Source organism: Eubalaena glacialis, chromosome 11 (genome assembly GCF_028564815.1).
Source record: "Eubalaena glacialis isolate mEubGla1 chromosome 11, mEubGla1.1.hap2.+ XY, whole genome shotgun sequence".
In the NCBI taxonomy this organism is placed as follows: Eukaryota; Metazoa; Chordata; class Mammalia; order Artiodactyla; family Balaenidae; genus Eubalaena; species Eubalaena glacialis.
Window position 1 is genome coordinate 3,759,288 of NC_083726.1, and position 22,611 is coordinate 3,781,898.

General features: G+C 44.2%; 1 protein-coding gene and 1 long non-coding RNA gene across 6 annotated transcripts in view; one reads left to right on the top strand and one right to left on the bottom strand.

Moving 5' to 3' along the window:
• Window positions 1-296: 296 nt before the first annotated feature.
• The window catches only part of PPARA (peroxisome proliferator activated receptor alpha), a 70,612-nt gene continuing 48,297 nt past the window's right edge, over window positions 297-22,611 (bottom strand). For 4 of the 5 annotated variants that reach the window (XM_061206218.1, XM_061206219.1, XM_061206220.1 and 1 more), the window contains exons 3-8: window positions 20,243-20,492; window positions 12,795-12,955; window positions 11,259-11,397; window positions 10,130-10,332; window positions 3,993-4,440; window positions 297-944 (exon numbers count right to left, since the gene is read on the bottom strand). In XM_061206218.1, the coding sequence (XP_061062201.1) occupies window positions 697-944; window positions 3,993-4,440; window positions 10,130-10,332; window positions 11,259-11,397; window positions 12,795-12,955; window positions 20,243-20,450 (1,407 nt within the window). In that variant the 5' untranslated portion in view covers window positions 20,451-20,492 and the 3' untranslated portion in view covers window positions 297-696. The remainder of the gene's footprint in view (window positions 945-3,992; window positions 4,441-10,129; window positions 10,333-11,258; window positions 11,398-12,794; window positions 12,956-20,242; window positions 20,493-22,611) is intronic. The other variant, XM_061206221.1, reaches the window with a different exon arrangement.
• On the top strand, window positions 10,312-11,440 carry LOC133101434 (uncharacterized). Its single transcript, XR_009702638.1, has 2 exons — window positions 10,312-10,460; window positions 11,342-11,440. It is a non-coding gene; the product is annotated as an uncharacterized LOC133101434 (long non-coding RNA).

Sequence of the window (22,611 nt, forward strand, 5' to 3'; positions counted from 1 at the left end):
CTAGCTTTAAACAGGCGGAGGATCGAGTCCAGAGGGCCCGTGAGACGTGGCTTTCCGGGATCTTCTACACAAACCTGGGAATAGGCTTTTTCACATATTAGTTACACCACGAAAACAGCGAACTGAAACAAAACAATCGCTGCATTTTGATAGCTTATCGAATCATTCTTTGACATTCTAAATCCTACGATTCAAAACCGGCATGTTGTCTTTCTTCAAATTCAGGAAACTTTTTAAATACCTAACCTTTGGAGACATCTAGGTTTACAGGATTATAAAAATTACAAAGTGCTGATTAGTTTTCAAAATTATAAAGAAGCACAACAGTCAAAAGGTGGTGAAAAGGGAAGACAGGCCACGTATTTTGAGGTTAATTCACCAGTAAATTCCTAATGTGACAAAGAAATCTGCATTGATTCACATCGGGTGCATTAAATCAGACCACTGAACACCATTCTGCTTCATTTTCCAAGTCCTGACTAATAGCTGTTTATCACCCGCATTTCTTGAAGCAGTGGTTAAAAAAGGAAAGAAACATGGAACAGGATTCCGGTTACCTAGAGCTTATACTTTCCTTCGTCCCAGGTTCAAATGGTGACACTTGTGCAAAGTTGCGTTGCTCCCGTCTCTCACTTGTAGTGCTGTCGCCTTTAAAAACGCTTGAAAAGTTTCTTTTTTGTGTGCGTTTCCAAGAAATCAGTACATATCCCTGTAAATTTCCTGCAGCAGCGGGTGCAGGGCGGCGTCGGACTCCGTCTTCTTGATCACCTGCACCAGTTGCGCATGCTCCGTGACCAGCTGCCGCAGATCTGCCATCTTTTGCAGGAGTTTTGGGAAGAGAAAGACGTCGTCGGGATGGTTGCTCTGTAAGTGAAGTTTGAGCACGTGCACGATACCCTCCTGCATTTTTTCAATGTGTCCCACATTTAGAAGGCCGGGCCGATCTATCCTCAAAAGAAAGGAGAGATGTTTGAGGGCAATTACCAGCATGCTAATACCTAGTAACTGCTTTTCTGTTTGAGAAACCTTTATTTATTTTTTTTTTTGGCGACTCCACTCAGCATGTGGGATCTTAGTTCCCCGACCAGGGATCAAACCCACGTCCCCTGCAGTGGAAGCGTGGAGTCCTAATCACTAGACTGCCAGGGAATTCCCGAGAAACCAAACATTCTGATTGGACACGGCCTTTTTTTTTACCAAAAGCTCAGCTGCCTTTAGATGCTGTCAACTTACCTAGAAGATAGAACTAGATTTTTCCCAAGTCGCTGGGCCTGATAGGGGCAGACAGGACAAATACTCATTCCTAAATATTTCTACGACCTTAAAATGACTAGCTACCTTACAGGGTGGCCGCTTCATTTAGGATTTATCTGATTACACCTGTCAGGGGAAAACCTGTATGTAGAGGAGTAACTATACATACAAACTGCTTTTGCATAATATGGAAAATGAAATTCTTCCTGTGTCTTCTTAGATGCTCGGTTTCAACAATATTTAAGGAGTGTGATTATGTTTGACTTCGGTTTTGTGGTATAAAGCACCATTACAGGTACCTTCCAATATAAATCAGCTGAAAAGAAGGTGGAGCCAGAAATGAATCGGAGGATGGATACGGGAGGATGCTGAGGTGACCCAGAGAGGGGAGGTCTGAGGCTTGGTGCAGGAAGAGTGATGTGGACACCAGGTGACCTCCCCGGGGCGCCTCAGACACAGACACCAGACTTCCTGGGACAGCTCAGATCCATGCATCCTGCCCCTGGTCCAGAAAATCAGCCCCCACCATCCATATTCAATAGGCAGTGCTCTCTTTAGAGTCCCACGCATTACTAGGATTTTCAAAAGTGTTGCTCATGATGTGGATTTTTCATTGTTTTTTTTGGTTATAAAATAATTACTAAGTTTTTAAAGAGAGAGATTTAAAAAAATAGTAAGTGAACCCCCCCTCATAATTTTAACCCCATCATACAGATTTCATGTATATCTCACCAGACATTTTTCTGATCTATGATTAAAATTTCTTTTATAAAACTGTCATACTACTTATAAATAGCTGTGCATTGCTCTCCCCACAACACGACATCTTGAGCGTGCAAAGGACGGTGATAGATTACATTCTGTGCTTTTTGCCAGAGCACAGGACTTCCTCCACCTGTGCCCAGCTGGATGGTCAGAAGGACAGACCTCGTGGAGCTGGGCCACCCTCACCCAGCTCCACGTCCAGAGTCCGGGCAACTGTGGCCAGCCTCAATTCCACGAGTGAGGGACTCGCGGGGGACAGTACAGCTTCAGGCAGCTTGAGGAGGCAGTGGCCCCTTCGGTCTCCCCTAAGGCTGGGTAGGGTCAGCCGAGTTTACAGTAGAGGGTTGACCTTCTTAGACCCAGGACAGGGCTATTTAAAGGAACGTGACACCGAGCCAAAAACCCGGGGACTGCAGAGCCAGCTCCCCCGTACAGAGGCCTAGATCCTCCTTCACTGGGATCCATTTCCTTTGGCAAAGCACACTTTGCAGTCACTGACAGTTAGCTACTGATATTTTTCATTATGAAATAGCATAAATATACCAATAGAGACAGCAACTGTACTAACATCTGTATGACTTTATATAATACTGTCTGTAATATGGATATAATATGATAATAACATAATTATAACACTGTCGTCCCTTGGTATCCGTGGGGGATTGGTTGCAGGGCCCCCCGAGATGCCAAAATCCACGGATGCTCAAGTCCCATATATAAAATGGCATATAACCTACGCACCTTCTTCCATACACTTTAAATGATCTCTAGATTACTTGTAATACCTAACACAATGTAAATGCTATGTAAATGGTTGCTGGTGTGTGGTAAATTCAAGTTTCGTTTTTGGAATTTTCTGGAAATGTTTTTTTCTGAATGTTTTCAATCCGCAGTTGGTTGAATCTGCAAATGCAGAACCCACAGATATGGAGGGCCGACTGTATATGATGATATTATACACCATACATTATACTATTATTACAATTATATCTGATATATAATAGATATTAGATATAATAGATATAATTACATTATAATTATTATTTTTTTTAAAAAAGACCATTTTTAAAGGTAATTTGTGTAGCATTTATCGCAAGATCTTAGCTTATTTATTTATTTATTTATTTATTTATTTATTTATTTATGGCTGTGTTGGGTCTTCGTTTCTGTGCAAGGGCTTTCTCTAGTTGCGGCGAGCGGGGGCCACTCTTCATCGCGGTGCGCGGGCCTCTCACTGTCGCGGCCTCTCTTGTTGCAGAGCACAGGCTCCAGACGCGCAGGCTCAGCAACTGTGGCTCATGGGCCTAGTTGCTCCGCGGCATGTGGGATCTTCCCAGACCAGGGCTCGAACCCGTGTCCCCTGCATTGGCAGGCAGATTCTCAACCACTGCGCCACCAGGGAAGCCCTATAATTATTAATGATACCTAATCTTCCACTATATTCTAAATAAATATATATTCATGTAATTACAGATAGAACATTTATACTTTACAAATGTGTTTATATATAATAACATGAAGTTTGGGATTAACATACACACACTGCTATACATAAAATAGATAATCAACATGGACCTACTGTATAGCACAGGGAACTCTACTCAGTATTCTGTAAAAACGTAAATGGGAAAAGAATCTGAAAAAGAATAGATATATGTATATGTATAGCTGAATCACTTTACTATACATCTGAAACTAACACAACGTTGTAAACCAACTATACTCCAATATAAAATAAAAATTTAAAAAATAAAAAATAAAAGCTCTGAAACAAAAAAATAACATATGCTATAGTATGATATGATATTGATATCATTCTCACTGAATTCTGGTCAGTGGCAATGTGGGGCTCGGACACCCTTCTCCCCTACAGTGTTGGCTCCACCCCACTCACGTCGGATTTACCACCGCCAAATTCTCTAGGTAGGAGGCTGTGAGTGCCACAGCACCAGCAGGTGAAATCAGTAACTTACCTCCACAGCAAATTATAGCAGCCACAAAAAGGGAAATATCACTGTCGTCCAGCTCCAGTGCATTAAACTTCATTGCAAAATCGAACTTGGGCTCCATGATATCACAAAATGGTTTTCTTAGGCTTTTTAGGAATTCACGAGTTATAAAACCATTTCCATATGCTACCAGCATCCCGTCTTTATTCATCACAGAAGACAGCATTGCAAATATGGCCTCGTAAACTCCATATTTCAGCAAAGTGACTTGGTCGTTCAAGTCCAAGTTTGCGAACCCCGGGATGGACTTGGCGAATTCCGTGAGCTCCGTGACCGTCTCCACAGACGTACACTGGCAACAGTGGAAGATGCGGACCTCTGCCTCCTTGTTCTGGATGCCGTTGGCCACCAGCTTGGCCACGAGAGTCTTCTCGGCCATACACAACGTCTCCATGTCGTGTATGACAAAAGGCTGAAAAGAAAAACACCGGAATAAGTCGGGTAATTGGTGACAAGCTGTCTTCTTAATTATCAAGAAACTGGGGCTTCCCTGGTGGCGCAGTGGTTGAGAATCCGCCTGCCAAGGCAGGGGACACGGGTTCGAGCCCTGGTCTGGGAGGATCCCACATGCCGCGGAGCAACTGGGCCCGTGAGCCACAGCTACTGAGCCTGCGCGTCTGGAGCCTGTGCTCTGCAACAAGAGAGGCCGCGGCAGTGAGAGGCCCGCGCGCCGCGATGAAGAGTGGCCCCCACTTGCCGCAACTAAAGAAAGCCCTCGCACATAAACGAAGACCCAACACAGCCAAAAATAAATAAATTAAAAAAAACAAAACAAACAAACAAACAAAACCCTCAGAGCTTCAGCTCTGGGCGGCAAAAGAAAAAAAAAGTAAAAAAAAGAAACTGATGAGTAGCTGCAGTACTCCAGCCACCTGTCGAGAATCAAATCATGTACAAAAAGTCCTCATCCTTAAACCACCTCAAAATTGGTTGGGGACAAGAAGACATTTAAGAGAGGACAATATAAATCAGTAAGATAATAATCATCGTCGCCTAAAACTGGGTGGGGATTTCATTGCTAAGAAAGTGAAGTTCTGGGAATTCCCTGGCGGTCCAGTGGTTAGGACTCCGTGCTTCCACTGTAGGGGGCACAGGTTCGATCCCTGGTCGGGGAACTAAGATCCCGTATGCCGTGCAGCATGGCCAAAGAAAAAAAGTGAAGTACTGATTTTGGCAGTAAAGCTAACAAGAAAGAGAATATTAGCAAAGCACTTTAAATATTTTATAATATTCTCTGAATTCCCAAATACTACTGTAATAGCCAGTAATTACAATAATTCTTTTTTTTAAAAAATTAATTAATTAATTAATTAATTTTTGGCTGTGTTGGGTCTTCGTTTCTGTGCGAGGGCTTTCTCCAGTTGCGGCGAGTGGGGGCCACTCTTCATCGTGGTGCGCGGGCCTCTCACTGCTGCGGCCTCTCCCGTTGCGGAGCACAGGCTCCAGACGCGCAGGCTCAGTAGTTGTGGCTCACGGGCTCAGCTGCTCCGCGGCATGTGGGATCTTCCCAGACCAGGGCTCGAACCCGTGTCCCCTGCATTGGCAGGCAGACTCCTAACCACTGCGCCACCAGGGAAGCCCCTACAATAATTCTTAATTTTGCCATTTTATGAACTTCGGAGATAATCATCATTATCCAACACTGACTGTTGAATGAATAAATTTGGCATGTAAATAAATACAAGTCAGAAAGTTGGCATTTGTGTGGAAGTAAACAAACAAGCACTGTTAAACCCTTGCTCTTGGGGGATAAACCGGAAAGCCTTGAAGGACCCTCGTTTCCCGGTACAGGAGACTGAAATCTTCCCACCACTGCTCTATGTTCTGAGACAAACACCAAATCCCCATGGCAGCTCCCTAAATGTGGCCTTACCATTTGCATCTAAACCCACCATTCTTGCCATTTTATAAAGATCTAGCAGAGGAAAGAAGAGATGGTTGGCCATGTTATTTGAAGCCAACATGCTCAGAAGCGATGATGTATCTGGTGGGGCTTAGAGGAATGGGCACAGATACCGCTGCTGGCCAAAATTTATGCCAGCTCTGTGTGCAGAGCAGAAGAAATGGCAGTCTCTGAGGGATCTCTCTGATTCATAATGTGTTCTACAGACCAATAATGAAGTGGGCTGAGGCATTATTTTCAATCCCCACTGGATAAACACTGAGTGTATAAGAAGCCCAGTGATTTTAAGAATCACTCTGCCAGTGGGCAAAACACATCACTGACAGTGCCTCTGTGCCCACGGCACGACGTGTGCCCTATTTCTGGGCTCACAAGAGCATCAGGAGGAATCACAGCACAAAGCCATCTTCTGGGTACCTGCTGGGTATACCTGGCACAGAGGTGGATGTGTTGGGATAATGTGATGCATTGCCTACGAAATGTTTAAACAGAATTAGAATTTGCAAGATAGTGTTGGACAAAAAAAAAAGATCTGATTTCACATCTGAGGAAAAGGAATATTTTTAAAATTATCTGTGAATGACTGAAAACATTCTGAATACAGAACTCAAAGCCCAATATCTAACAATCTCAAGTTTGATGAAGGAAGACTAAAACTGTCTCTCTCCAAAGACTTTAAAAGCAGGCCAGGACTTCCCGGTGGCGCAGTGGTTAAGAATCCACCTGCCAATGCAGGGGACACGGGTTCAAGCCCTGGTCTAGGAAGATCCCACATGCTGCAGAACAACTAAGCCCGTGTGCCACAACTGCTGAGCCTGCGCTCTAGAGCCCACGAGCCACAACTACTGAAGCCCGCGCGCCTACAGCCCGTGCTCCTCAACAAGAGAAGCCACCGCAATGAGAAGCCCGCGCACCGCAACGAAGAGTAGCCCCCGCTCGCCGCAACTAGAGAAAGCCCGTGCGCAGCAACGAGACCCAACACAGCCAAAAATAAATAAATAAATAAATAAACAAATAAATTAATAAATTAATTAAAAGCAGGCCAGATTTACCACTGTTTTGAGAAAGTTTGGGGGCAGTTCTGCTTCACAGGAAGTTGGAGCTCGGATTTAAAGTATTAACGTTGATAGGATAGACCAGAAAAATGTTTTTAAGGGATAGACGGCAGTACTCCCTCAATTCCAGAAAATATTATAAGGCCACCTTGACTTTATTCAAATCACTGGCTTTTCAAAAGTACATTCAGCAGAAATAAAGGTGTTACATAAAAAAAAAAAAAAAAAAAAGAATCCTGTTGTCAAAAAAAAAAAACCTCGAGAAACACTGAGTTAAATAAAGTTAGAGCCTACCAGAGTCTTTAACATGAGTGTACACCGTGGATCTTTAAGAATGGGATTAGCATAAACAGTGGTTCCCAGTGTTTGATTGCAGAACGCTTATTATTATTATTATTATTATACTGTTGTTGTTATTTGGTAGGACATCTCTTGGACTAGCACAGACTGGCTGTATAATTTGCAGGGCCCAGTGCAAAATGACAACGTGGGGTCCCTTATTCGAAAGTGCTTACGAATTTCAAGACAGCAGCAGAGCGTTAAACGTCAGCGCAAGGCCCTCTAAGCAGGGGCGTTGTGAAACTGGACACACGCCCAGGACGCTGGCCCTGGACTATTTTTATGTGTAACATTCTCTCATAAACGGAGACTTCAATGGTAATAAATATTTCATATCAGTTTTATAAAATTATCGCCTGGATTTTTAAAAGGCAGGCCTCATTAACAGGCAAAATTAGAAATGATCTGAATTCAAAACAAGTGCTAACATTTAAAAAATCATGTTTGTTACAGCCAAAGAGATATTATAGAGTAACACCCTTGAAAGTTTGCCAGACTTTATTGAGAAACATTCTTGATTAGACTATTTTAAAAATCCAGAAGCTTATATTTAACTTTGGAATATTCTTTTTATCCTCAAGCTTGAATATGAATATATCTTGATGTCACGGGTGGTCATTTCAAATCAATGAATCACGTTGTAAAGCTTTTAAACAGCACAAGGCAGAAAGCTGCCCACTTTCCCCCCAAATCACTCCACGCCAGGACCAGAAGTCTCCCCTAACTGATATGTATTTCCCTCGCTCACACCTGACACTGTTCTATGTGTGTTAATGATGTTATTTATAAGAATTCATCTCCAAAACACATTGAAACAGCATTTTCTATGAAAAAGTTCGGCAGCGCCACCTTTTTGGAGAAATTTAATTGTGACTTATTGGTAGAATTGCTTTGGATGAAATGATCTAATAAGCTCTTGGGCAGGTTTTACTACACACTTCTAGATACAGTATAAAATAGTATGTTTTTCAATCTACTGACAACTTAAGTTATAGGTATAATATTTCAATATAACACAGCAGGCCAAACCCCATGGTGTGGTGTGAGGGGGCTGCCATTCCAGGATGCCGCCCCTCCCGGCAGCTCTGTCTCTGACCCAGCACAGATGGAGCAGAGACTGTGGCCCCAAGCTGGATGCCCCAAGCTCTGGGGCGCACTGGGCTGGGCGGGGAGGGAGGAGGAGGGCCATGCTTCGACATAGAGAGGAAATGGGGTGGGAAGTGAACCCAGCTTGGAGCAAACAGTGCCGTCAAAGGCAGTGGCTGGCCCTGGACACTCCCTTTCAAACTGGTGCCCGCGACGCTCTGGTTTGGAGGCGGGCAGAAGCAAGCAGTCGACGCTCAGCAGTACCGCGAATTCTGTTTTTCCTATCCAGTGAAGCCCAGTGCTGGACTACTGGTCTATCATTTATTTCCTTAAGACCAAAAGACAGATCCCTCTCCCAGAGTAACTGTGTGATGGTCCTCAACTGTCCAGGTTTCAACTCTGGCCGCGGGTGATGGGCTCCTTCTTACAGCGCGTGGATCTCAGTGGGGTGTGAGAAGGATACTCCATGGAAATCAAGTTAATATTAAACAAGAGTGTTTGGTTCTGAGTAAAGATGACTTTTAAGTTTGCTTTGCATTCTGAAAACCCAAGGGAGATGTAGAAGAACTCAGCAAGATCTAAAAGGATTCCAAGAGACCAAAAATTTGGGTTGCTTTAATTTGGGGCTATACGAATCATTTCCAGGATAGAAATTCAAAGGTAAAAGATTACTTTGCTTTCACCCTTGTGATCTGGAAAGGGTTAGGGTGGAGTTTCTGTGAGCCTCTGGGGCCGCCCAGCGTGGGTGTGGCTTTACCGATTTAACAAGAGTTTGCTTGAACCCACCCTCCTAAAGTACCTCAGCCTATTTAATTGGAGAATTCACCGAAGAATGAAAAGACTCAGTAAAAAAGAGGTTTGGTGTGTTCATGAAAGTAAGTAGCTTGTGAGATGCTTTATTTTCCTGTGACTAAAAATTCCAGCTTGTAATTCCCAGTAAAGATGGCTTCAAGCTACTCATTAGTACAAATCAAACCTGTTTCACCACTCTCACAGGAGAAAGGCAAAACGTCTTTATTCGCCAACCTTGGGCCATCCCCCTCTTTGAAGGTAGCTCTGAGATTAGGTCTGTAATGGAGACAAAGGCTTAGCTAACTGTGGGGTGGGGAGAGGGTGGCATCAGGCAGGGGAGGCGAAGTGTAGGCGTCCACAAGGGGCAATCTTAGTTGCTACCGAGAAGGTCCAGAACCGTCCAAAAAGACAATAAAGTTTCTGTATACAAAGGACCCTTTCGAAGCCCCGAGATGTCATTTCCTTCTCATTGGAGAAAAAGAAGGTGGGCAGGGGGTAGGAAGGGGGAGGTCGGAGAGGAGAGAGCAGTTTTAGGGGAAAGGATGCAAGAGCACACTTTGAGTGGGAAGTGAATAGTTTCATTTTCTGGCATTAAAATAGGGATAAAAAGAATCACTTAAGAAGCAACCTTAGAATCTGGTAAACTATTAACCAGACTTTTTGAGTGCATTAATTACATAGTCATTATAAGAACTTGGTTCCTAGGAGCTTTGAGGTGGATCAAATGGGACGGGAGTTGCTGTTGGGCTACGTTTTATAGTCTCTGAAGGAAATGTTTCCATTGCATTGCCTCTCGTTTGCGTTGGGGATAAATATGATTTTCTCAACATTTAGGACGTATTTCCTCAATCCTCCTCCTCGACTCTAGCTGATGTGTTGCCAAAGGAGCACTTCACACTATAATAAACAGCAGCAAAGCCACCTACCGGATTGTTGCTGGCCTTTCCCGCGAGGATGACCCGGGCCTTGACCTTGTTCATGTTGAAGTTCTTCAAGTAGGCCTCGTAAATCCTCTTGGCGAGAGATTTGAGATCTGCGGTTTCGGAATTTTCTAGGTCATGTTCACATGTAAGGATTTCTGCTTTCAATTTTGCTTTTTCAGATCTTGGCATTCGTCCGAAACGAATTGCTGGGGGTCGGAGGGGAGAAACGGAATAACGGAAAACACAGAGAAATGAACAACAAAACATGGAACAAGGACTAACAGCTGGACGAAAGGGTCACACCACGGGTTAAACTATGAGCAAACAGTCATGGGTAAGTTAAAATCCACTTCTCAGCACTATACAGCTTTCTCCCTTGGAGAGATGAAAATAAAACTCAAACTCCATATATCCTGGACTTTTAAAAAAGCTTAAAATTAAAGGTAGCACCACGACTCACTTTATCAGTAGGATGGGCTTAAGGTCACTTCATGTCGTTAGGTACATAATTGATCCTTTCGGTTAAGGAGATGAAAGTGAGCCTTAGAAGGAGTTAACATAATACCGTTTTCTTTTTCCATAAGGTAGACATGCAACCATTATGAACACATTATTTTAAATTCACTTTCCTGTAGTAATTGGCAAGTTCTAAAATAAGAGTATGGGGACTTCCCTGGTGGTCCAGTGGTTAGGACTCCGAGCTTCCACTGCAGGGGACCCAGGTTCAATCCCTGGTCGGGGAACTAAGATCCTGAAAGCCGAGCAGTACGGCCAAAAAATAAATAAATAAATAAGAGTAGGATTGAATATAATTAAATTCATAATATGGTAAAATGTTTGAAATGGCACATGCTTCATACATATGATATGAACATTAAGACATCCCAGTGGTTTCCAAGGGGTTTCAAAATCTTATATCAAAGTTGTACCATTTGAAGTTTCTAACAGTATTTCCAAGGGTTCTACTGGATCTCTGCTATTTGAGGCTTATTTTTCTTAGGCTATCATGTTACAAAATGACCCGCGTATTAAATGCTGCAGCACATTCATTCAAAATACAGTCTGTTCCGACCCGATAAGGGGGGTAAACTGAGGCATGGGTGGGGAAAATGCGATAGACAACCTTACCTACCATTATGGGACATCCCAACTGAAAGGCACTTGTGAAAACGACAATACTGGCACTTATTACGATTCTTTTTCTGAATCTTGCAGCTACGGTCACATGTGTCATATGCCAGCTTTAGCCGAATAGTTCTCCGAAAGAAACCCTGCAGATTGATATACAGTTTATTAAAGAATGTGGACCACTGAGGAATCAGTGTCATTCCTTTATTCACGTTTCCTGTTGCTCATTTATTGTCTTTTTTTAAACGAATGAAATGTAGAGAAACAGTTCATCTAGAAAGTCTGATGTAATTGGGGCAAATTGAAAATTTGAAATTTCATTACATGTAAAATGAAAAACAATAAAATGAGGCCAAAGTCAAAGTAATTTCAACATGTCCTCACCTGGCCTGGGAAGACACAATTACAGTCTCCTGAAGAGTGACTCTGCCTTGCTAAGATTTATACAAATGTGACATTCTCTTCTCAGAGGATAGATCCATATTTGTGACTAAAAAGTTCTAAGAATTTTTGTAAGAGAATATTAACTCTCTAAAGGACAAAGATTATATAATAAAAGGAAGCCAGCTGGTTGTAAATAATTTTCTTGCTTTATAAAAGTATCTTAGGGACTTCCCTGGCGGTCCAGTGGTTAGGACTTAGCGCTTCCACTGCAGGGGGCATGGGTTCCATCCCTGGTGGGGGAACTAAGACCACATGTGCCGCGTGGTAAGGCGCGACCAAAACAAAACAAAACAAAAAAACCAAAACACAAACAAACAAAAATATCTTAAACTTTACTTTAGTAAAGAATCAACTTTACTATTTAGCTCATAAAAAAACAAAAGTAAACAAAGGTGACTAATCATGGCCCTGCAGAAAAGGCCACTTTGCAAGTAGTTTTTTTCAAGGTATGTGGTTGGCAAATTGTGAAGGGTTTATATTTGCACTGGGCTCTTTCCTCTTTGCTTTCCGGTCATCCTTCCATAGTTCCGCTGGAGGACACGGCCTGACCCCCTGCACTGCGGGCCCTGGGTCACCTATGGTTAGAGGTCCAGCTGAGCTGGCACAAGAATAAGGATACACACAAGGGTGCTCGTGGTTCGGGTGGACAGGCCCCCGACATGCAGGAAGGGACTGCTGGGGGATCCTGAGAAGCTGGGGAGGACACAGCCGTGGGTCTGGTCGTCGCCCAGCATGTGCTGCAGGATCCTGACATCTGTGATGGTCGTGAGAACCACTGCCCTCCGTGACCTTCGGATGAGGGTGGAGAGAGAAAGTGGGCAAAAGCTCTCTGACCTCGCATCCAAATGAAGGGAGCATCTTTAATATGGTTTATTTTCTGTTAAAGAAGACACTCTCTACGTCATTTACAAAGAACAGCCCAACAATATGCCATAGACTCTCCAAAGAGAGAAAGGAATGTGTTACGTGGGTCAGTTTCTGATCTACAACTTGAGCAGACCTTTCTTGGTCGTGACAAACATTTGTGTATAAAATAAAAGGAACCACACATAGTCCCCGAAAGGCCACCTTTCTCCCCATCCAGGGTCCACGGTACCTTGCAGCCTTCACATGCGTGAACTCCGTAATGGTAGCCCGAGGCTTTGTCCCCACAGATTCTACACTCGATGTTCAGTGCTACACTGGACGATTCCTCGGTGCTGCCAGGAACCACAGGGTAAGAGATGGACGAGGGACTCGAGGCTGGTGAGAGGGTGTCTAGGAACACAAGGGGAAGATTTACGAATATTCACAGCCTCGCCATCCGATGTCGAAACCAGCTTTCTGAGGATCTGAGTTCACGGGTGAGGCATTTAGCGGGGAGGCATCAGCTGGTGGGCAGGGCTCCCAGGCTGCATCCACTCTGGCCTGGCCCTTGCACACCCTCTGTGCTCCCACAGTGACCACGTTGCCGGCACCCCCGCAGCTACCACCCAAGGGGCTCCCCAACTAAGAAACAACTTTACTTTTTAATCCATAAAAAACAAAACAAAATGGACTAAACCATGGCCCTGCAGAAAAGGCCACTTCGCAAGTACCCTTATTCACACAAATGGTTACAGCAGCTTTATTCCTTTTTTTGGGGGGGGTATACTATTTTATTAACATTTAAATGTCACCAACAATGAGCTCAAGTATATGCTTGCCACATGCTCAGATTTTTTTTTTTTAATAAATTTATTTATTTATTTTTGGCCGTGTTGGTCTTCGTTGCTGCGCGCGGGCTTTCTCTAGTTGCGGCGAGCAGGGGCTACTCTTCGTTGTGGTGCGCGGGCTTCTCATTGCGGTGGCTTCTCTTGTTGCGGAGCACGGGCTCTAGGCACATGGGCTTTGGTAGTTGCAGCATGCGGGCTCAGTAGTTGTGGCACACGGGCTTAGTCGCTCCTGCGACATGCTCAGATTTTTGACACAAAGATAAAATGGACAGACAGCTTTAAGCGTGCAATGTATTTAACACTGCACAATATAGTCAACAATTAGACAATCTAGGGGGTGGTATAATTACACACTACAAGTATAGTGACAAGCCCTGGAATTGGAGGAAAAACCCGCCATTCAGGACTTAGCAGAGGTCCTTGCAGCAGCTTTATTATTCTTAGTTGCCAAAAATCGACATGTCCTACACAGAACTCATTGCTTTCTTTACACCCTCCCTTCCAGCCCTTTTGTAACTGTTAACTCAGTAAATGGCATCAGAATACAGAATAAAAATCCATGTGGGCAACACAAAAGCACAATCCATGAAAGAAAAAAAAAGAAGCTGGACTTTCCTGAAATTAAAAACTTCTGCTCTGCAAATGACACTGTTAAGAAAATGAAAAGAGAAGCCACCGACTGGAAGAGGCTATTTGCAAAGCACGCATCTGATGTAGACTTTTATCCAAAATATGCAAAGAAGTCTTACAACTCAACAGTAATACAATAAAAAACTCAATTAAAAAATGAGCAAAAGATCTGAATAGATATCTGGCTGAAGAAGACAGCAAGTAAGCACATGAAAAGATGCTTCCCATCACTGGTCACTAGGAAACTGTGAATTAAAACAGGGAGACAGGGACTCCCCTGGTGGTGCAGAGGTTAAGAATCCGCCTGCCAATGCAGGGAACACAGGTTCAAGCCCTGGTCCGGGAAGATCCCACATGCCACAGAGCAACTAAGCCCGTGCGCCACAACTACTGAGCCTGCGCTCTAGAGCCCGTGAGCCACAACTACTGAGTCCACGCGCCACAACTACTGAAGCCCACACACCTAGAGCCTGTGCTCTGCGACAAGAGAAGCCACCACAATGAGAAGCCCGCGCACTGCAATGAAGAGTAGCCCCTGCTCGCTGCAACTAGAGAAAGCCTGCACGCAGCAATGAGGCCCAACGCAGCCAAAAATAAATAATAAATAAATAAATTTTTTAAAATAAAAATAAATAAATAAAACAATGAGACATCACTACACATCTATTAGAATGGCTAAAATCCAAAAAACTGACAACACCAAATGCTGACAAGGATATGGAGAGCAACAGAAACTCTCATTTACTGCTGGTGGGAATGCAGAATGGTGCAGCCACTTTGGAAGACAGTTTGGCAGTTCCTTATGAAGCAAAACAGTCTTAAAGGAATTACACTCCTAGTTATTTACACAAGTGATTTGAAAATGTATGTCCACACAAAAATCTACACATGAATGTTTTTAGCAGCTTTATTCTTTTTTAAAGAATTTTATCGAAGTATAGTTGATTTACAATGTTGTGTTTAATTTCTGCTGTACAGAAAAGTAACTCAGTTATATGTGTATATATATATATTTTTTTTCATATTCTCTTTCATTATGGTTTATCACAGGATATTGAATATAGTTCCCCATGCTATACAACAGGACCTTGTTCTTTATCCATTCTATATATAATAGTTTGCATCTGCTAATCCCAAACTCCCAAACCTTACCTCCCCCATCCCACAAGTCTGTTCTCTATGTCTGTGAGTCTGTTTCTGTTTCGTAGATATGTTCATTTGTGTCGTATTTTAGATTCTACATATAAGTGATATCATATGATACTTGTCTTTCTCTGACTTAAATCACTTAGTATGATAATCTCTAGGTCCATCTATGTTGCTGCAAATGGCATTATTTCATTCTTTTTAATGACTGAGTAATATTCCATTGTATATATATATACCATGTCTTCTTTATCCATTCCTTTGTCAATGGAAATTGAGGTTGGTTCCATGTCTTGGCTATTGTAAATAGTGCTTTAGCAGCTTTATTCTTTTTTTTGGCTGTGGCATGTGGCCTGTGAGATCTTAGTTCCCCGACCAGGGATTGAACCCAGGTCCTCGGCAGTGAAAGCACAGAGTCCTAACCACTGGACCGCTGGGGGAATTCCCCAGCAGCATTATTCTTAATTGCCAAAAATCGGAAGCAACCAAGATGCTTCAATAGGTGAGGCCAATCCCTAAAGGCTACAAACTATATGATTCTTAATATCCGACATTTGTGGAAAGGCAGAAATAGAGCAGTGGTAAAAAAAAAATCAGTGGTTGGAGTAGGGGTCGGGGAGGCAGGGTTGAGTAGGTGAAGCCCAGTGGCTTTTTGGATGTGGTGAAACTATTCATATGAAAATGTAACGGTGAACACAGGACACAATGCACTTGTCAAAATCCACAGAATTTTACAGTACAGAGTGAACTTTAAACACGTGCAAATGAACAAAAAAACTGGGCAGGTCCAGAGAGTCCAGGATGGCACACAGAATGTGGTGATACAATCTATATCACAAATGTAAGAAACATTTGTCGGAAACCTCGCTGAAGGTATTCGTGGAAGTGACCTTGGAAACGAATGGAGTCTGTGAGGCCAAAGGCAAAAGAACTGCACCTGGCACTGTCCTCAGCCGATAAAGTTGCTTTCCACAGCGCTTTGGGTGAGCAGTTCTGATGCCACCGCACTGGAAATGAACAACTAATTGTGCATTTAATGATGGTGCCTGAATGGATGGCTGGATGGTGGGCCAGGTCTCTCACTGTTGGAGTGTGAGCTCATTGATAAAGCGAGAGGAGAAGGCTAAAGTGGTCCATGTGGTGGCGGATTAGAGGTGCAGACGTCTGTCTGAACTCACGTTTACCCTGACATTGAGACAGACAGCTATATACAGAAATACAGACGTGTACATACATGCGTTAGTATGTACACATGTATGTCTCTGCTCTATCAGCTGAGAGAGCCTAAAAGAAAAGATACTCCAGGGAATTCCCCGGCGGTCCAGCGGTTAGGACTCCGCACTTTGATGGCCGAGGGCCCGGGTTCAATCCCTGGTCGGGGAACTAAGATCCCGCATGCCGCTTGGTGCGACCAAAAAGAAAAAAAAAAAAAAGATACTCCAATAGCAACCTGAAATGCTTAGAGGGAACAGTACTGAGGGCTAAGGGGTAGTCCCGTGACCACCACTCACGGTGGAAAATCTCAGAATCCTTGGGGCACTGGGCAAAATACTCAAAAGGGTTTTGCCTCTGAACTGGGGCAAAATTACCTCTAGAATCAACACTGCTCTGGTTCCGTCTAACAAAGCTTAACCACAGGACCTGAAAGGATCAACATTTTCCACGTAACTTAACTGCATTTCAGAATAAAACTCAAGAATATTTGTGTAAATACAAAATTCTCCATCATCAACAAAGTTCACAATGTATGGTATCTAATAACAAATTGTACAACATGCAAAGAAGCAGACAAGCATGACCCATTCCACTCCTGTCTACCCAAGAGAAGTGAAAGCACTGTCCGTACAGAGGTGTGTACATGAACTTTCCCAGCAGCTTTATCTGTAACAGCCAAACCTGGAAACGATCGAATGTTCATCAATAGCGTGGATAAACTGCGGCAAACCCATACAGTGGGTTTTAGAAAATGAACTGTTGATAGATGCTACCAACGCAGATGAATCTCAGAATAATTTTGCTGAGTGAAAGGAGTCAGACTAAAAAGAGTACATACTATATGATTCCATTTATATAAAACTCTAGGAAATATAAACTGATGGATAACGATAGAAAGCAGACCAGTGGTACTTGGGGAGGGAGAGAGGCATGAGGGTGGGGAAGAGGGATTACAAAAGGGCACAAGTAAACTTTGGGGTGAGGGGTCTGGAATTTGATTGTGCTGTTGGTTTCACAAGTCTGTGTGCGTGTGCGTGTGTGTACATCCAATTGTACACTTTAAATATGTGAAGTTTTTTATGTCAGCAAAGCTGCTAGGAAAAATTGGGGGGTGGGGTGAGAAAGATAGATGGGCTGAGTAAGCAGCCTCACCCATCTGGTCTCCCAAGGAGTCAAGTTTAAACTGAATGCATTTTATAGACGGCCCTCCCATATTTGCAATTTATATAACTTAGAAATATCACCCAAGGGAGCCATTACATACAAAGATGAAAAATCTAATTTACAAATAAGAAATCATTTTATCTCTCATATCAATTGGAAACAATAACAATGAAAAGCCTGGAAAGGAGACAAAGCAAGATTTTAAGAATTTTGAGATGGCTCCAAACGACCAAAAAGATTAACCACAGTAAGGAGAACCGAGGCGAAATAAAAATGGATGATCACACACCCACCACCTTAATGGCCAGGGGCCAAAAGTCAAGGATGCGTGTCTAGTACGCTTCAGTGCAGTCACTTTTTGTAAGTTCCCTTTTTTTTTCTTTTTGCCATAGTGCAGACCCCATCACAAACACCGGCACGGTGCAGACCCACGTACATGTCCCTTTTTAAACAGAGCCCGTCCCCAGTGGGCTTGCTGGATTTAGAGCTCGTGCACTTTCAGCCACTCTCTCCACGCACACGGGTTTATCAGTGAACTTGGCTGCCAGCGGGGTACAAATGCTCCCTTTCCCACCGTCACCAAGGTCAGTGCACAGTCGTGAAGATCATCTTCCTGGAGTGGGAAGACGTGAGCAGAGGGTCGGGGAAATGTGCTCCAGACCGAGATCGTGACACAAGGGGACCCACGGAGGAGAAAGAACACAGAGACCTTATACCAGACGCTGCAGGGAGAACCTTCCTGATTCCCCAAGAGAGCCTGCACAGTCCGAGCTCAGAGCTCAAAACCACACACACACCTCCTGGCCAGTCCAAACCCAACTCCTCCAGTCCCAGCCAAGAAAATATTAATTTTCTGTCTGGAAGATCTGTCCATTGGTGTAAGTGGGATGTTAAAGTCCCCCACTATTACTGTGTTACTGTCGATTTTCCCTTTCATGGCTGTTTGCATTTACCTCATATATTGAGGTGCTCCTATGTTGGGTGCATATATATTTACAATTGTTATACCTTCTTTTTCTTGGATTGTTCCCTTGATCATTATGTAGCGTCCTTCCTTGTCTCTTGTAAAAGTCTTCATTTTAAAGTCTATTTTGGGGCTTCTCTGGTGGCGCAGTGGTTGGGAGTCTGCCTGCCAATGCAGGGGACACGGGTTCGAGCCCTGGTCCGGGAAGATCCCACATGCCGCAGAGCAACTAAGCCCGTGTGCCACAACTCAGTGCCACAACTGAGCCTGCGCCCTAGAGCCCGCGAGCCACAACTACTGAGGCCGTGCACCACAGCTACTGAAGCCCGCGCACCTAGAGCCCATGCTCCACAACAAGAGAAGCCACCGCAATGAGAAGCCCGCACACTGCAACGAAGGGTAGCCCCCGCTCGCCACAACTAGAGAAAGCTGGCGCACAGCAACGAAGACCCAACACAGCCAAAAATAAATAAAAGTAAATAAATGTTTTAGAAATTTAAAAATAAAGTCTAGTTTGTCTGATCCAAAACCCACTTCTGCCAAGAAGTACGGTGGAGTCAAGTCCACCCCAGACAGGGCTTCCTTTAAATCAAGGTACAATTTACACCACATTATACCGTGGTGGCTTAAATGTTGCTCAGAAAGATGAACTGTGCAATGGTTTCCTCTTTCCCAGTGAGGTTACCTGAGCAGACCCCATGTTTTACTTCTTTGTATCTGCCTTGGCTGATGCCTGATGTAGTTTTTTTTTCCTACTGTCACCATCTTGAAATTTATTTTTTCAGTTTTAATATTTTTTTATTGAAGTATAGTTGATTTACAATGTTGTGTTAATTTCTGCTATACAGCAAAGTGATTCAGTTAGACATATATATACATTCTTTTTTTAAATATTCTTTTCCATTATGATTTATCATAGGATATTGAATATAGTTCTCTGTGCTATACAGTAGGACCTTGTTGTGCATCCATTCTATATGTAAAAGCTTACAAGGGAGTAGGGAGATGGTTCATATACATTTCCAGATAAAAGAGAGTGATTTTTATTACAGTAGGAGTCTCTACTTTAAAGAAATATAAACTCACAGCATTTAAAAAATGCAGCTGACTGCTGAATTTCAAGCATTATGTGATTTATGTACAGCTTTTAAAAAGAAGGCATACTTGTTGGTTATTTATTTTAAATATAGCAGTGTGTACCTGTCAATCCCAAACTCCCTAACTATCCCTCCCCGCCAGGTAACCGTATTTAACATAAATAACCAACAGGGACAAAAAATTAAAATTAAAAAAAAAATCAGTCACCCAGGATGCACTCAAAGATTTGTCCACAAGGAGGTCTGTTACAGAGCTATTCATCATGGTGAAAAATTACAAACAACAGGCGGCTCAGATAAGTTACATCCAAGAGATTACCCTATAGTGTAAAAATTATATTTTCATGTGAAAAAATCAAATGAGCTACACATTTATGGTGTGTGCACTCTTATGTGTATATTATACTTCAATAAAAAGTTTATCCAAAAACAAACAAAAAAAGAAGAAGGCATACTATGATATGCGAGACACACCTGAAAAGCTTCAAGGCCCAGTGGCACTGCATGTCGTGCTTTTACACATCTAAAGCTTTTAATGCAGAGAGATGTGACTTCTTCTCCAGGTAAAGAGAACAACTTTCTCTGTGGAAGAAAACATTTCTAGATAAAGCTTTCTAGGAAATAGCACACGTACCTGTGATAACGGAGCCATCTGAACCTGGACCACTTCCTAAATACTGGTATTCTGTAAAACTAAAGCTTCCAGAACTGTCCTCACCAATGGACTGAGAAATCTCTTGAATGGTTCCCATTTCTTGCAGGAATTCTTCAGAGAGTGGACTTTCCAGATCATCAGCCTCGAGTGGGGAGAGGGGACCAATCAGGCTCTCCGTGTCCACCATCTCGACTGGATAGAGCTGGTCCCACCGCCGGGCTCCACGTTCCTGGGAGGAGAGAGAAGTCATGGGTGAAGTGGACATCGAAGAACACTGGTTTTCCTTTAACAAAAACATCATTTATCAGCAGAGACACACCTGAACTCATAATCTAAAAAGTAACATTGTTGGCCATCTTACCTCCGCTTGACTCTTGACAAACTCATTAAGAAAATGAAAATCTTTATTATTGTTTTTTTATTTTGGCCTAGCAGCTTGCAGGATCTCAGTTCCCCGAGCAGGGATTAAACCCAGGCCCCTGCAGTGAAAGCACCGAATCCTAACCACCAGACCACCAGGGAACTCCCAAGAAAATGAAAATCTCTAAACAAGAGCACGTCTCAGGAGCCAGAGCCGAGCAGGCCAGGAATCCTTCATGCACTGTCGAGCACACACTGTGTATCCGAGGTAGACGGAAACAGCAGAGGACACACATGAAGTCCCCGCTGTCCCGGAATGCCCCTTCCGGTGGGGACAGGTCTGGACAGTCTGATGGGAATACAGTGATGCAGGGGGAGGATGGGGAGGGACACACTGCCCTACATGACCGGCCAGGGAGGACCTCTCAGAAAAGGGACGCAGACACCTGCAGGAATGAGGGAGTGAGCTGTACGGACATTTTGGGTAGAATGTTCCAGCAAAAGGAGCGGCAAGTGGAAAGCCCCCAGGATGGAAGCATGCGGGTACTTCCAGGCATGCGCAGGCCAGTCTGGCTCAGGTGGGAGCCCGGGGGGAGTGGGACGGGCAGGCAGTCGGCACACACGCTGGAGGCAATATTATATGTTCTCCTTGCACCCGTGGGGGGAGTCATGTAGGTATTCCTAAAGAATGACTGCGCATAACAAATACATCGTAGAGTTAAAAAAATCTAAACGGGTCAGTCCCCAACAGCGCTAGGCTGTTTCAACTCACACACAGAAGAATGCTCTCCACGTGGGCACTGTTACGGGCTGCACCGTGTCCCCCCAGATTCCGCTGCGGGAGTCCTAACCCTTAGGACCTCAGAATGTGGTTGCCTTTGGAGATAATAAAGAGGTGATTCCACTAAAATGAGGAGTTTAGAGGGGGCTCTAATCCAATCTGGCTGGTGTCCTTATAAGAAGAGGAGATTTGGACACACAAAGAGAGACAGCGGGGTGCACACACAGAGGGGCGACCACGTGAAGACCCAGCGGGAAGGCTGCCACCTGCAAGCCAAGCAGAGAGGCCTCGGGAGAAACCAAAGCCGCTGACACTTTGATCTTGGACTTCAAGCCTCCAGGACTGTGAGAAATAAATGCGTTGTTTAGGGGCCCCAGTCAGTGGCCCATTGTTAGGGCAGCCGAGCACATGCGCACAGGTGCAAAGTCAAAACAGCGGTCCTTCCCGTGATGGCTGGTTTCATGCTCTTGCTCAAGCCTCTGAAACCACTTCCTGTGACCCTCAGCCTTGTGCCCGTTCTCCTAGCTCGACGTGGGCCCTGGTGACGTTGTCTCCCCCGATCTCGCCCTGGTCACCATCCCCCACCCCCAGGGTGACCAGTGGCACCGGGCCATCGCCTCGTCCAGACCTCCCTGTGCTGTCCGCCTCTGTGCCAGGCCCCAGCCCCCCTGCCTGAACCCCCCTCCCATCCCTGCCTTCCCCAGGCCCCGCTCCAGGTCCACCCTCGAGCCCCGTCGGGTCCCTTCTCGCCAACGAGGCCGACAAGGTGACATTTAGCTTCTGAAATGGTCACAGGGAAGCCCAGGGCTCACATCGCGGACAGGACCAGAGGAGGTGCGTGCCACCAGCCACCGCCAGGGCTCAGCGCGAGGCGGCTGCCCTCTCACCGCGATCACAGAAGCCTGGGCTCTTTGGACCGAGTGAGAACACACTGCCAAAGCAAACGCGTGGAACGGACTTGCGTAAAAACATTGCACATCTCAGCCCAGCTGAAAGTAAACAGTAGCTTTAAGTGCAAAGATGAAGGGATGGTTCGGCTTCCTTTAGAAATGAAAAATGGGTCCAGTTCACACATTTTTGTGAAATTCACCTCTCATGCCTGGAATTCTGAAAATAAATGGTCATAGTGGACAGTAACACACAACGAACAAGAAAAGAGAATCATTAAACGTCCGTAAGATTTAGAAGACTTTATCGTCTATTAGTG